General features: G+C 57.6%; 1 protein-coding gene across 2 annotated transcripts in view; it reads right to left on the bottom strand.

The window, feature by feature from the left end:
* ABCA3 (ATP binding cassette subfamily A member 3) overlaps positions 1-12,391 on the bottom strand; it is a 43,155-nt gene that overhangs the window by 22,368 nt on the left and 8,396 nt on the right. For both annotated transcript variants that reach the window (XM_064153138.1, XM_064153139.1), the window contains exons 3-9: positions 10,496-10,760; positions 8,737-8,864; positions 8,087-8,252; positions 4,794-5,053; positions 3,304-3,420; positions 1,526-1,646; positions 515-688 (exon numbers count right to left, since the gene is read on the bottom strand). In XM_064153138.1, coding sequence (XP_064009208.1) covers positions 515-688; positions 1,526-1,646; positions 3,304-3,420; positions 4,794-5,053; positions 8,087-8,252; positions 8,737-8,864; positions 10,496-10,760 — 1,231 coding nt within the window. The remainder of the gene's footprint in view (positions 1-514; positions 689-1,525; positions 1,647-3,303; positions 3,421-4,793; positions 5,054-8,086; positions 8,253-8,736; positions 8,865-10,495; positions 10,761-12,391) is intronic.

The raw sequence follows: 12,391 nt of genomic DNA, 5'->3' as shown, positions 1-12,391 counted from the left end.
ACTGGAACATGGGGCAGAAGATGTGCCCTGAGCCTTCTTTCACCCAGCCTGACCAAAGCCAGCTCTCAGCCTTTCCTCACATATCAGCTGCCAAGTCCTTGCATCATCCTGTTGCCCCTTCTCTGGACCTTCTCCAGCCTGTCCATGTCTGTTTTGGTACAGCAGGGACCAAAAGTACACACGGTATTCCAGAGGTGGCCTGACCAGTGCTGAGCAGGGTGGGATAATGACTCTTCATCCCTGCTGGGCATCTCTCAAACCAGAGCTGGTTTGGCAGCCACAGCAGTGATGGCATCTTGCACAGCCCAGGGGCAGAGGGTTGGAGGAGCAGAGCCCTGGTGCTGGTAGAAGCTGCATGAAGCACCAGCAATGAGCCTCTTGCTCTCAGCAGCAGCAGGAAAGGGCTTCTCCCGGCCTTCCTCCCACCCTTCACACCATGCAGGAGCCACTCCCAACCCACCACGCAAATGAAGCTGCCTCCTCCCCTGAGGAGGGACAGGAGCTGCTTGCTCACCTTTTCCTTCAAACATGCCTATCAGCTGTGCCCCCATGGCCATGGCCACGTTGGAGATGAGGCAAGAGGCCAGCTTCTGGCTGTGGGACATCAGGTCGTAGCGTGGCGAGATGAAGAAGTAAGGGATGTAGGAGAAGAAGTAGAGGAAGCCACCAGCAGCAGCTGCCACGTTTGCTGCCAGCACGGAGAGAAAGCAGGAGGCAAAACATCAACAGTGCAATGATGACACAAAGTCTGTCCCACCAGAATGCCACTCAGGTTGATCACAGAATGGGTTGGGTTGGAAGGGACCCTCAAGATCAGCCCATGCCAACTCCCTGCCATGGGCAGTGACACCTCCCACCAGCACAGGATGCTCAAGGCCTCATCCAGCCTGGCCTTCAACACCTCTGTGAGCAACCTATTCCAGTCTCTCCCCACCCTCACTGCAAACAATTTCTTCCTCATCTCCACCCTCAGTCTCCCCTCTCCCAGCCCAAAGCCATTGCCCCTTGTGCTGTCACTCCCAGCCCTTGTCCACAGTCCCTCCCCAGCTCTCCTGGAAGCCCTTCAGGTACCAGAAGGCTTCCCTGAGGTCTCCCTGAAGCCTTCTGTTCTCTGAACCTTCAACACAAAGCATGGCCACAGAGGAGCAGGACAAGTACATGTCCATGTCTCATGGTAAGGCAGGAGCAGGGCTGGCCCCTGAGAACCAAGGTGGGCAGCTGCGGGACTCTACCTACCCCATTCCACCCCAAGACTACCACATCCAGCTAAGTCCCTAACACAGGAGCTTGTCTGCTCATGCACCATGGAGGAAATGCAGCCAGAAGAGGGAAGAAAGCCCCAACTCTGCCTGGTGAAGCAACTTCTGCAACCCAGAGCTCTGTGCAGCCTCTGCAGCTGGCCCTGCTTTGAGCGGTATGAGATCAATGCCCTCCAGAGCTGCCTCCCAACCAAAAGACTTCCCAACACCAAACCCAAAACACCCCCTTCACCCTCCTGGGGTCAGCAAGGCAAGGAGGGACTCACCTCTGGAGAAGAAGGTGCTCACCATGAAGTTGAAGGAGATGGAGGAGATGGAGAAGATGGTGAGGAAGGTGAAGACCAGTGTGGGGTCACTGTTGGTGAGCACTGCTCCCTGCTCACTCACCTACCAAGAAAACCTGGTTACAGGCAGGGCTGTGTCTCTGGCCAGAGCTGCAGGGACACCTGATGTTCTCCACAGCTTGAGGACAAACTGATACATGACTGGCAATGACCAGACTCTCCTAGACCACTCTAGAGGTTGCCCATGCGTGACACAGAGTCACAGAACCTTAGAGGCTGGAAGGGACCTCCAGAGATCATCCAGTCCAACCCCCCTGCCAAGCAGGATCCCCCAGGGTAGTCTGCACAGGAATGCATCCAGATGGGTTTGGGAAGCCTCCAGAGAAGGAGACTCCACAACCTCTCTGGGCAGCCTGCTCCAGGTCTCTGTCACCCTCACAGTGAAGAAGTTTCTCCTCATATGGAGCTGAAACCTTCTCTGTTCCAGTTTGCAGCTGCTGCTCCTTGGCTTATTGCTGTGCACCACCCAAAGGAGCTTGGCCCCAGCCACTTGCCCCCCACCCCTCAGGTGTTTGTACACATGGATCAGATCTCCTCCCAGCCTTCTCTTCTCCGGACTAAGCAGCCCCAGGGCTCTCAGTCTCTCTCCATGGGGGAGATGCTCAAGTCCCCCACTCATCCTCCTGGCTCTCTGCTGGACTCTCACCAGCAGGTCTGTGTCTCTCCCTGAACTGGGGAGCCCCAAACTGGGCACAGTATTGCAGGTGTGGTCTCAGCAGGGCAGAGCAGAGGGGCAGGAGAATCTCCCTAGTCCTGCTGGACACACTTCTGATGCCCCCCAGGATGCCATCTGCTCTCTTGGCTATAGGACATGGTGTCTAAGAGGCAGGAGACACCTTGCTCAGCATCCCAGCAGCCATCTCCTGCTTCTCCTGCTGTGGAGACATGGGCAGAAGGGAGCAGGAGTCCCTTCAAGGGCACACATGGCTGAGGGAGCAGGGTGGTCCTGCTGTGCACAGAGTGTCTGTGGCTTCCCAGTAGTGCTCAAGTTGCCCCAGGGGAGGTTTAGGTTGGACACAAAACCCCAATTTCTTCTCCAAAGGAAAGCCTAGCCCAGGCTGCACAGGGCAGTGGTGGAGGCTCTGTCCCTGGAGGGGTTTAAAGTCCTTGTAGCTGTGGTGTTGAGGGCCATGGTTCAGTGGTGACCTGGCAGAGCTGGGTTAAGGGTTGGACTCCATGATCTGAAGGGTCTCCTCCAGGCAGAACCAGTCTGTGCCTCTATGCCAAGAAGCTGAGGCACAGCAAAGGCAATCATCACACCTCTCTGGCCATGCAGCAGCTCACAGCAGAGGACAGGTGGCCTCACCTGGTGTCCCCCCATCTGCAAACTTGGCCTCTCTGGGCCCAGGCAGCTGGGAGAGGGGGAAGAAGTAGCTGGTGTGCCAGTCCCGGTCCAGGTTGGGGTTCAGCCCTGTCTGCTTGCTCTGGGGTGTGTTCCTGGGGCTCCCCAGTAGTGCTCATGAGGCTCCCACCCCCAGCCTGCTCCTGTGCAGGTCAGCCTGGCCCTGAGATGTAGCTGTGGGCAGCAGTGTTTCCTGCTCAGCTCTGGAGAAGGCCAACTGCAGCCTCTGTTCCCCAGGTGGAGGAATGGTGAGATACCAGGATGGTCCAGCCCATGGCAGAAGGGCCTTGTCACTCCTGTGCCTTGCCACTGCCATGCCCTGGCAGCTGAGAGCTGCTGGCCTGCAGCAGGTGCTCACCTTGACACAGAAGAGCAGGGTGACGAAAAACACAGACACCAGGAGGAAGAGGAAGAACATCAGGAACCAGGCGCTCCAGTGCAGCCAGTTGCTGAGGCCCATCATGTGCATGTACTCCTGCAGGGAGGTCACACTGTCACCACGCTTCCCAGGGGGGAGCTGAAGGCTCTGGTCACGGTGGTGGTGGTGGCTTTGCCCCCAGGTGCTGCGAGGGAGGCAGCAAGCCCAGGTGCCGCCACTCGTGCGGCCAGCAGCATCACCCAGTGTCCCCCAGCACCTCCCCAGGGAGCTGAGCTGAGCCCCAACCCAAGCCCACAGCAGCTGAGGGCAGCAGGGGCACCATGGCCACCCAGCAGCAGGACAGCCCAAGGGGCAGCCAAGCCCTGGCACGCTCAACCCTGCTGCTGCAAGCAGGGCATGAGCCCAGCCCCGCCCGCCCCCGCGCCCAGCTCCGCCGCTCGGCTTTGCGCAGGGAGGTGACACACATCCCCACGGGATCAGCTGCTGAGCCCACGGACCTCCCGAACCCACAGCGCTGCCCTCTTCCCAACTGCCCTCCAGCCCAAGAGCAGCGCCTGGCAGCCTTGGCAGAGCCCCATCCCGGCGGCAGGATCGGCCACATTCCTGCCTGGGGCTCGCTAATCCGCTGCCATCCGCAGCTCCTGCTGCCTGGCTCCACACCCCACGGGGGGGTGTGCGTGGGCGTGGGCGTGTGGGGCGGTGTGAGGCTCACTGGAACAGTCTAACGAGCGACATGAGACCACTGGTTGTAGAAAGAAAACGACGACCACGTTTGCTAACAGGGATCAAAAGCCAAAGTGCAAACACTTTGTCCCTCTTTTGCCCTCCCAGCTCCTGAGCTCTGCTCTCTAATCTCTCCCACTAAGCCCAGGTAACAAAGCAAGCTTTGCAGCTCGGTTTGTTTCTTTCCTGTGTGGGAAAGGAGAGGGGGAGAGGGTATCAAAAGAGAGGGGGAGAGGGTATCAAAAGAGAGGGGGAGAGGATATCAAAAGAGAGGGAGAGAGGGAATCAAAAGAGAGGGGAGAGGGTATCAAAAGAGAGGGGGAGAGGGTATCAAAAGAGAGGGGAGAGGGTATCAAAAGAGAGGGGAGAGGGTATCAAAAGAGAGGGGAGAGGGTATCAAAAGAGAGGGGAGAGGGTATCAAAAGAGAGGGGGAGAGGGTATCAAAAGAGAGGGGGAGAGGGTATCTTTGAGCCCCTTCTGGGCAGTTTGTCTGCCCCAGAGGCAACCTGGATTTCTGTATCATTCCCAGCACGTCCCGTGCAGGTGCTGGCAAAGGGAGCTTTGCTGTACACACAGCTTTAGCTTACTCCCAGTAAGCTAAATTTCAATAGTGGAGGGTGGGGGCAAAGTTCCTCAACCCACCACAGCGTGTGGGGTGGGATCTGCTTCCCAACTGAAAGGCAGCATCCCTTGGGAAAGGCCACAGAGGGAGGGGAGCCGCAGGCTGTGCCTGAGCCGACCTTACCTTCAGCTTCTTCTCCTTCTCGTGCACCACGGCGCGGACGATGTTGAGGGAGGTGTAGGTGAAGCTGAGCATGAGCAGCAGGGGCAGCTGGTTCTGGATGGCCAGCAGGAAGAGGTCGTTGACGTAGGCCGGGTATGGGAAGCGCTGCACCAGCACGGTGATGTTGCTCAGCAGGCTGGCGCGGCTGGCACCGGCGTGGTACTGCACGATGGCTCTGTCCACAGCGTGCTGCACCGCCAGGAAGCCCTCTCGGATGTAGCCTGCGTGGCAAGAAGGACACAGGGGAGCAGAGGTGGGGCTGGGCTGCGAGGAGAGGTGCTGGAGTGGCTGGCCCCGGAACCGTGCGAGCAAAGCGTGGCCGTGGCACTTGGCTACCAGAGCAGCAGGGTTTAGTACAGTGAGGATGGTGCCCCTGTGCTGGGCACTGGGGAGGCCACAGCTTGAATCCTGGGGTCAAGTTTGGGCCTCTCTCTTGAAGAAGGACACTGAGGGGCTGGGGAAGGGTCTGGAGAAGTGGGCTGGGGAGGAGCAGCTGAGGGAGCTGGGGGTGTGCAGCCTGGAGAAGAGGAGGCTGAGGGCAGAGCTCATTGCTCTCTACAGCTCCCTGAGAGGAGGCTGCAGCCAGATGAGGTTGGGCTCTGCTCCCTAGGCTCAGGTGATAGGAGAAGCAATGTCCTGAAACTGTGCTAGGGGAGGGGTAGATTGGAGAGGAGGAAAAATGTCTTTGCTGCCAGAGTGGTCAGGGACTGTCCCAGGCTGCCCAGGGGGGTGGTGGAGTCCCCATCCCTGGAGGGGTTGAAGCAACCTGTAGTCATGGCACTTGGGAACAAGGTTTGATGGCCATGGTGGTGGCCATGGGAGAGAGAGGCCCAAACCTGACCCCAGGACTCAAGGTGTGGCCTCTCCAGTGCCCAGTCCCTGCTCCACCTGTTTCTTTCTGTGGGGGATTTCTGCCACGTGTCACTGCCATGGCCACTCAAACCCTGCTTGCAAAGCCCCAAAGGAGCAGCTGGAAAGTTTGCTGCTCAGTGTGGCCTTGAGAGAGAAGGAGAAAGTCAGAACCTGAGCTCATGAGCCCTGGTTTGTGCTAACTAATCTACTAAACAAACACAGTGCTGAGGGAACTGATCCCAGCTCCTGCTCAGCCTGCCCAGCAGAGCTTCTGCACCAGCAGACACCATCCCCTTGGGCAGAGGTCTACTTACACTGCCTGAGCAAAACCTGCTCACCTGTTTCTTCAGCCTCTCAGCCCCTGACATCGCTGTAGAATCCCAGAACAGCTTTGGGCTCACAACCCAGCATTGCTGCTCAGCCACTGCCACTGCACCACCTCCCTCAGCACCACATTACGATGGCTTTAAACACCTCCAGGGATGAGAACTGCACCACCTGGGCAGCCTGGGCCACTGCCTGAGAACCCCTGATGGGAAGAACTGTTCCTCATGTCCAATCTGAATCTGCCCTGGTGAATCTTGAGGCTGTCCCTTCTTCTCCTGTCACTTGGTGCACGTAAGTCCAACCCCCACCTGGCTGCAGCCTCCTTTCAGGGAGCTGTAGAGAGCAATGAGCTCTATCCTCAGCCTCCTTTCTCCAGCTTCAACACCCTCATCTCCTTCAGCTGCTCCTCCCCAGCCCTCTTCTCCAGACCCTTCCCCAGCTCTGTTGTCCTTCTCTAGTTGTGCTCCAGTCCCTCAATGTCCTTCCCAGAGTGAGTGGCCAAACCTGACCCCAGGATTCCAGATGTGGCCTCAGCAGTGCTGAGCACAGAGGCACAACCCCTACCCTGCTCCCCACACCATTGCTGCTCCAGATGAGGTTGCTGGTGCCCTTCTTGGCCACCCGAGCCCACTGCTGGCCATCAATCAACACCCTTCTGGGGTGGCAGAAGGAGAAACCCAACCCCCGAAGGGATTATCCCTTTGCAGCCAGAGGACACTCCCAGAAAGCAGATCCTGGGCCAGAGCCAGCCCCTTCCCTGCTGCCTCTGGCTCGCTGGGTGGGTTGGCATCTCCTCACAAACCACAGAGTGGCTCTGGTTAGCCTTCCAGCAGCACCACAAAAGCTGAGCACTTTGAGCCCTGAGAAAGATTTTCCATTAAAAAGCCTAGAAAAGGGCACGAAATTAATTGAGGTTTTAGAAGCTTGAAGGAAACAAAACTGATTCTTCTCCAAACCTGCCCAGAAGACCTGTCCAGAAGCCAGCAGTGCCCAGGAAGTCACATGGTGGAAATGGAATTATATGAGATAACTAATAAATAAATAGTAAGAAATAGCTGCACTTAATTGATTAATTAAAAAAGAATTGAATGAAATTCCTTTAGAAGAGTTAATTTAGTTACTAAACCTACAGTTTTTATTTGAAAGCTCAGTGAATCCCTTTTGGTCTGAATCAGGAGGACCAGGGCAAGGATTGTCCTCCTGTGCTTAGCACTGGTGAGGTCACATCTTGAATCCTGGCTCAGCTTTGGGAACCTCACTCCCAGAAGGACATTGAGGGGCTGGAGCAGGGACAGAGAAGGGCAACAGAGCTGGGGAAGGGTCTGGAGAAGAGGGCTGAGAAGGAGCAGCTGAGGGAGCTGGGGGTGTTGAGGCTGGAGGAGACTGAGGGCAGAGCTCATTGCTCTCTACAGCTCCCTGAGAGGAGGCTGGAGTGAGGTGGGCTTGGGCTCTTCTCCCAGGAAGTGGCAGGGTAACATGAAATGGCCACAAGTTGCCCCAGGGAAGGTTTAGGTTGGACATGAGGAGCAATTTCTTCCCCTTGAGGGTTGTCAAGGCCTGGCCCAGGCTGCCCAGGGCAGAGGCGGAGTCCCCATCCCTGGAGAGGTTTCAGAGGTGAGGGCCAGCCTCAGCTGGTGCTCAGGGCCATGGTTCAGTGGTGCCCTGGCAGTGCTGGGGTAATGTTGGACTCAGTGAGCTTCAAGGTCTCTTCCAACCCACAGGATCCTGTTGTGCCAGGATGCTGTGGGGGTTCACTCTGTGGGGGCAGAGTGCTCCATGGGCTTGCTCCTGTCTCACCCACGGCCATGTGTGTCTCACCAGCTCCTTCCCCAGCCACCAATCTGCCTGCTCTGGGTGGGCAGTGCCTCCTGGCCAATCCCCCAGCCTCCCACAGGAGCCACGGTTCAGTGGTGACCTGGCAGAGCTGGGTTAAGGGTTGGACTCCATGATCTGAAGGGTCTCTTCCAGGCAGAACCAGTCTGTATCTTTACGCTAAGAAGCTGAGGCACAGCAAAGGCAATCATCACACCTCTCTGGCCATGCAGCAGCTCACAGCAGAGGACAGGTGGCCTCACCTGGTGTCCCCCCATCTGCAAACTTGGCCTCTCTGGGCCCAGGCAGCTGGAAGAGGGGGAAGAGGTAGCTGGTGTGCCAGTCCCGGTCCAGGTTGGGGTTCAGCCCTGTCTGCTCGCTCCGGGGTGCGTTCCTGGGGCTGTACTTGAAGCGTAGCTCATAGTCAACCTGCAAGGAGAAGACACAGGGGGTGAGAGGACGGTGGTCCAGGCTGCCCAGGGATGTGATATTCGAGATCAGACCTGATGTGACCCTGAGCAGCCTGCTCTAGTTGGAGATGCTCACAGAGATGACCAAGTTGACACAGCATGCTATGGTTTGGAAGGGAACTCCAAAGCTCATCCAGCTTTCTTGTAGTCAGCAGGGACTTTGTCAGCTAAATCAGATTGCCCAGAGCCCTGTCTAGCCTCACCTTGAATATGTGAAGGCATGGGGCCTCAGCCACCTCCCTGGGCAACCTGCTGCAGTGTTCCAGCACCCTTCCTCCCATCCAATCTAAACCTGCTCCTCTCATGGTGCTGACTGCAGGGTTGTTGGACAAGATGACCTTGGAGGGTCCCTTCCAAGTCGATGCAATCTGTGAAGCTGTGAGGCGTGGGCAGGAGGGTGCTGTCTGTGCCTCCCTGCACCGTAGCCCTGCAGTCCTGCTCACCTGGAGGGGCAGAGGGGCTGAGCTCTGCTGGAAGTGGTGCCTGAAGACGACGGCCGCCAGCACGCTGCCCGAGCGGTTGTCTGTCCTGACGTACTCCTCAAAGTCCCGCTCCGAGGCGAAGCCCTGAGCTGCACAGAGGGGAAGGAAGGCAGATGTGGGCATGAGCATGGCAGCTCTCCAACCACCACCAAAACCAGCAGGACGAGGGAGGTTCTCCTCCCTCTCTCTTCTCCCACAGCTGGAGTCCTGGGATCCAGTCCTTGAACTAGGGTTCAAGACAGGGAAGTGCTGGAGAGAGTCCAGGGCAGGCTGCAGAGCTGCTGAGGGGCCTGGAGCAGCTCTGGGAGGAGCAAAGGCTGAGAGCCCTGGGGCTGAGAGCCTGCAGAAGAGCAGCCCCAGAGGGCATCTGAGCAATGCTCAGCAAGAGCTAAAGGAGCTGTGGGGGGCAAGAGGCTGCGGCCAGACTCTTGTCAGTGGTGCACAGGGACAGCACAAGGGGCAATGGGCACAAAGTGGCAGCCAGGAGATTCCAGCTGAGCAGCAGGATAAAGCTGCTTGTTGTGAGGGTGCTGGAGGCCTGGAGCAGGCTGCCCAGAGAGGCTGTGGAGTGTCCTTGTGTGGAGAGCTTCCAAGGCCAGCTGGGCACTGTGCTGCTGGGCAAGCTGCTGTGGGTGCCCTGCTTGAGCAGGCAGTTGGGCTGGATGATCTCCAGAGTCACTTTCAGCCCCTTCCTGCTGGGATTCTGGTGCAGGACATGAGGGAAGAGCTCCAGGCAGAGCTGGAAGATGCTGCTGCCAGACTCTGGGGATGTATTTGGATGCTGCTGCACCCATCACAGCACACACAGACGATTGCTTCTCCTAGAGTGCAGGAAGGAGCTCCCCTGCCAGAGAAAACCCTGGTGTCACTGGCAGTTTGGAGCATGAGGAGCTAAAATGTTCAGTGCAACAAGACCTCCAGACATATTTTCTGCTTGGGGAAATGACAACCAAGATCTTTAAAGTACTTTAAGGGACATTTTTCTAGAGGCAAACTGCAACAAAACAGGTCCAAAAAATCTGCAACCAAAAGCTGCAGTTTCAGGGGAACAAAATCATTGCCTGAAGTTCAGAAGAAAAGGAGAGGTGCCAGAAGCACAGCAGCAGGGTTTAGTACAGGAAGAATAGAGAAGTGATGATGCCCCTGTACTGGGCACTGGGCTCAGCTTTAGTCCTTTCTCTTGAAGAAGAAGGACACTGAGAGGCTGGAGCAGGGACAGAGAAGGGCAACAGAGCTGGGGAAGGGTCTGGAGAAGAGGGCTGAGGAGGAGCAGCTGAGGGAGCTGGGGGTGTGCAGCCTGGAGATGAGGAGGCTGAGGGCAGAGCTCATTGTTCTCTACAGCTCCCTTAGAGGAGGCTGCAGCCAGCTGAGGTTTGGCTCTGCTCCCAAGTCTCAGGTGATGGAAGGAGAGGAACTGGCCTGAAATTGTGCCAGGGGAGGCTTAGGTTAGAGAGAAGGACGAATTTCTTTGCTGCCAGAGTGGTCAGGGACTGTCCCAGGCTGCCCAGGGGGTGGTGGAGTGCCCATGCCTGGAGGTGCTCAAGAAACCTGTGGCCACAGTATGTGGGGATAGGGTTTGGTGGCCACGGTGGTGCTGGTGGATGGTTGGACTGGGTGATCTCAGAGGGTTCTTCCAACCCAAAGAATTCCATGGCTCCACAATTCCCTAACAACTGGAATTGGTTCCTCCGGTGCAGTGGCAGCCCTGGCCCCGGCTCACCTCGGATGTTGATGGGCAAAGCCCTCTCCACCGCCTCGGCGATGCTCCTGACGGCGCTGCTGTTGGACGGGACATAAGCCAGCTCCCAGGGATTGCCGGGGGGGCGGCGGTAGAAGAAGCCTGGGAGATCATCCAGGGCCTGGGGCGGGTAGCTGGTGCCGTTGGGGTGGCTGACAGAGTGCACTCGGTGCCGCAGGGCGATCAGGATGGCGGCGAACAGCAGCGGCAAGCAGAGCTCAATCAGCGTCACCAGGATCTGTCGCTTCTGCAGGGAGGAGAAAGGAGCCCAAGGTGAGATGGAAACACTGGAGCTGGAGCAAACCCAGCCCGGGGCTTCGGCAGGGCAGACCTCGAGCAGCAGAAGCTTTGCTGCAGTTCAGAAGGTTTCACAACCTGAGCTTTTCGGCAGCCCGGGAATGATGCTGCCTCCTGCACTGCCCCAGGGAGGCCACACCTGCACTGCTGGGTCCAGTTCTGAGCTCCCTAGTTCAAGATAGGGAACTGCTGGAGAGAGTCCAGGGCAGGCTCCAGAGATGCTGAGGGGCCTGGAGCAGCTCTGGGAGCAGCAAAGGCTGAGAGCCTGCAGAACAGCAGCCCCAGAAGGCATCTGAGCAGTGCTCAGCAAGAGATAAAGGAACTGCAGGGAGCAAGAGGCTGGGGCCAGGTTCTTGTCAGTGGTGCCCAGGGACAGCACAAGGGGCAGAAAGTGGCAGCCAGGAGGTTGCATCTGAGCAGGAGGAGAAAGTTGTTTGTTGTGAGGGTGCTGGAGGCCTGGAGCAGGCTGCCCAGAGAGGCTGTGGAGTGTCCTTGTGTGGAGAGCTTCCAAGGCCAGCTGGGCACTGTGCTGCTGGGCAAGCTGCTGTGGGTGCCCTGCTTGAGCAGGCAGTTGGGCTGGATGATCTCCAGAGGTCCCTTCCAACCCCACTCTGATGGGATTTTGAGATGCTCCATTGGTTCCTGCATCCTGCAGGACTCTCCAGCCATCCATCCCTGGCCCTATTCCAACCTGGTTGATTCTATGATTCTATGATTCCTTCAGAACCTTCCCTGTGCAGTGCTGGGTTTGAATGAGCTCAGCTGGTCCCTGGCCCTTTCCCAATGCCCTGCCTGGCAGCAGGCATTGAGGTGGGACCAGGCAGTAAGATGGGGACAGCCACAAGAACAGACCTCACCAAAGCAGGTCAACTTTGTCCAGGGCTCACAAGGCTGGGAGCTGGAGATACTGTCACTTGAAGGCACAGCTGGGATGGGCATGCAGCAGGAACACAGCTGCTACACCCCAGTCTGGGATGGGACCTGGCAGCCTCCAGCTGCTCCCACTGCTGTCCTTGCACAGCAGTGAGAATGCAGGCACCAGCTCAGCCTCCACCCCAAGCCCTGCCCACACTGCATGTGGAGGTTCTTTGGCTTTTTTAATTGAGGATCAAGCAGCTGGGCAATGGATTTGAGGCTGGGAATGCTCTGGTCCTGATCCCCTGTAGCCATACTTTGTGCTGAAGGCCTGGAGAGAAAAAGGCTGCAGGGAGATCTCAGAGCATCCTTCCAGTAGCTGAAGGGGCTGCAGGAGAGCTGGAGAGGAACTTTGGACAAGGGCTGGGAAGTGCCAGGACGAGGGACAATGGCTTTGAGCTGGGAGAGGGGAGACTGAGAGTGGAGAGGAGGAGGAAATTGTTTGCAGCAAGGATGGGGAGAGACTGGCACAGGTTGCCCAGGGAGGCTGTGGATCACAGAATGTGATCACATTTGGTGGTTCTGTGCTCCACAACCTCCCTGGAGGTATTGAAGGCCAGGCTGGATGAGGCCCAGAGCAACCTGTGCTGGTCAGAGGTGTTGCTGCCCCATGGCAGGGCGTTGGAGCTTAATGACCTTTGAGGTCCCTTCCAACCCAACCCAGTC

This window comes from Pogoniulus pusillus, chromosome 13 (genome assembly GCF_015220805.1).
Source record: "Pogoniulus pusillus isolate bPogPus1 chromosome 13, bPogPus1.pri, whole genome shotgun sequence".
NCBI lineage: Eukaryota > Metazoa > Chordata > Aves > Piciformes > Lybiidae > Pogoniulus > Pogoniulus pusillus.
Note: the sequence above shows the minus strand (reverse complement) of the source record. Positions and strands in the feature narration are given on the sequence as shown.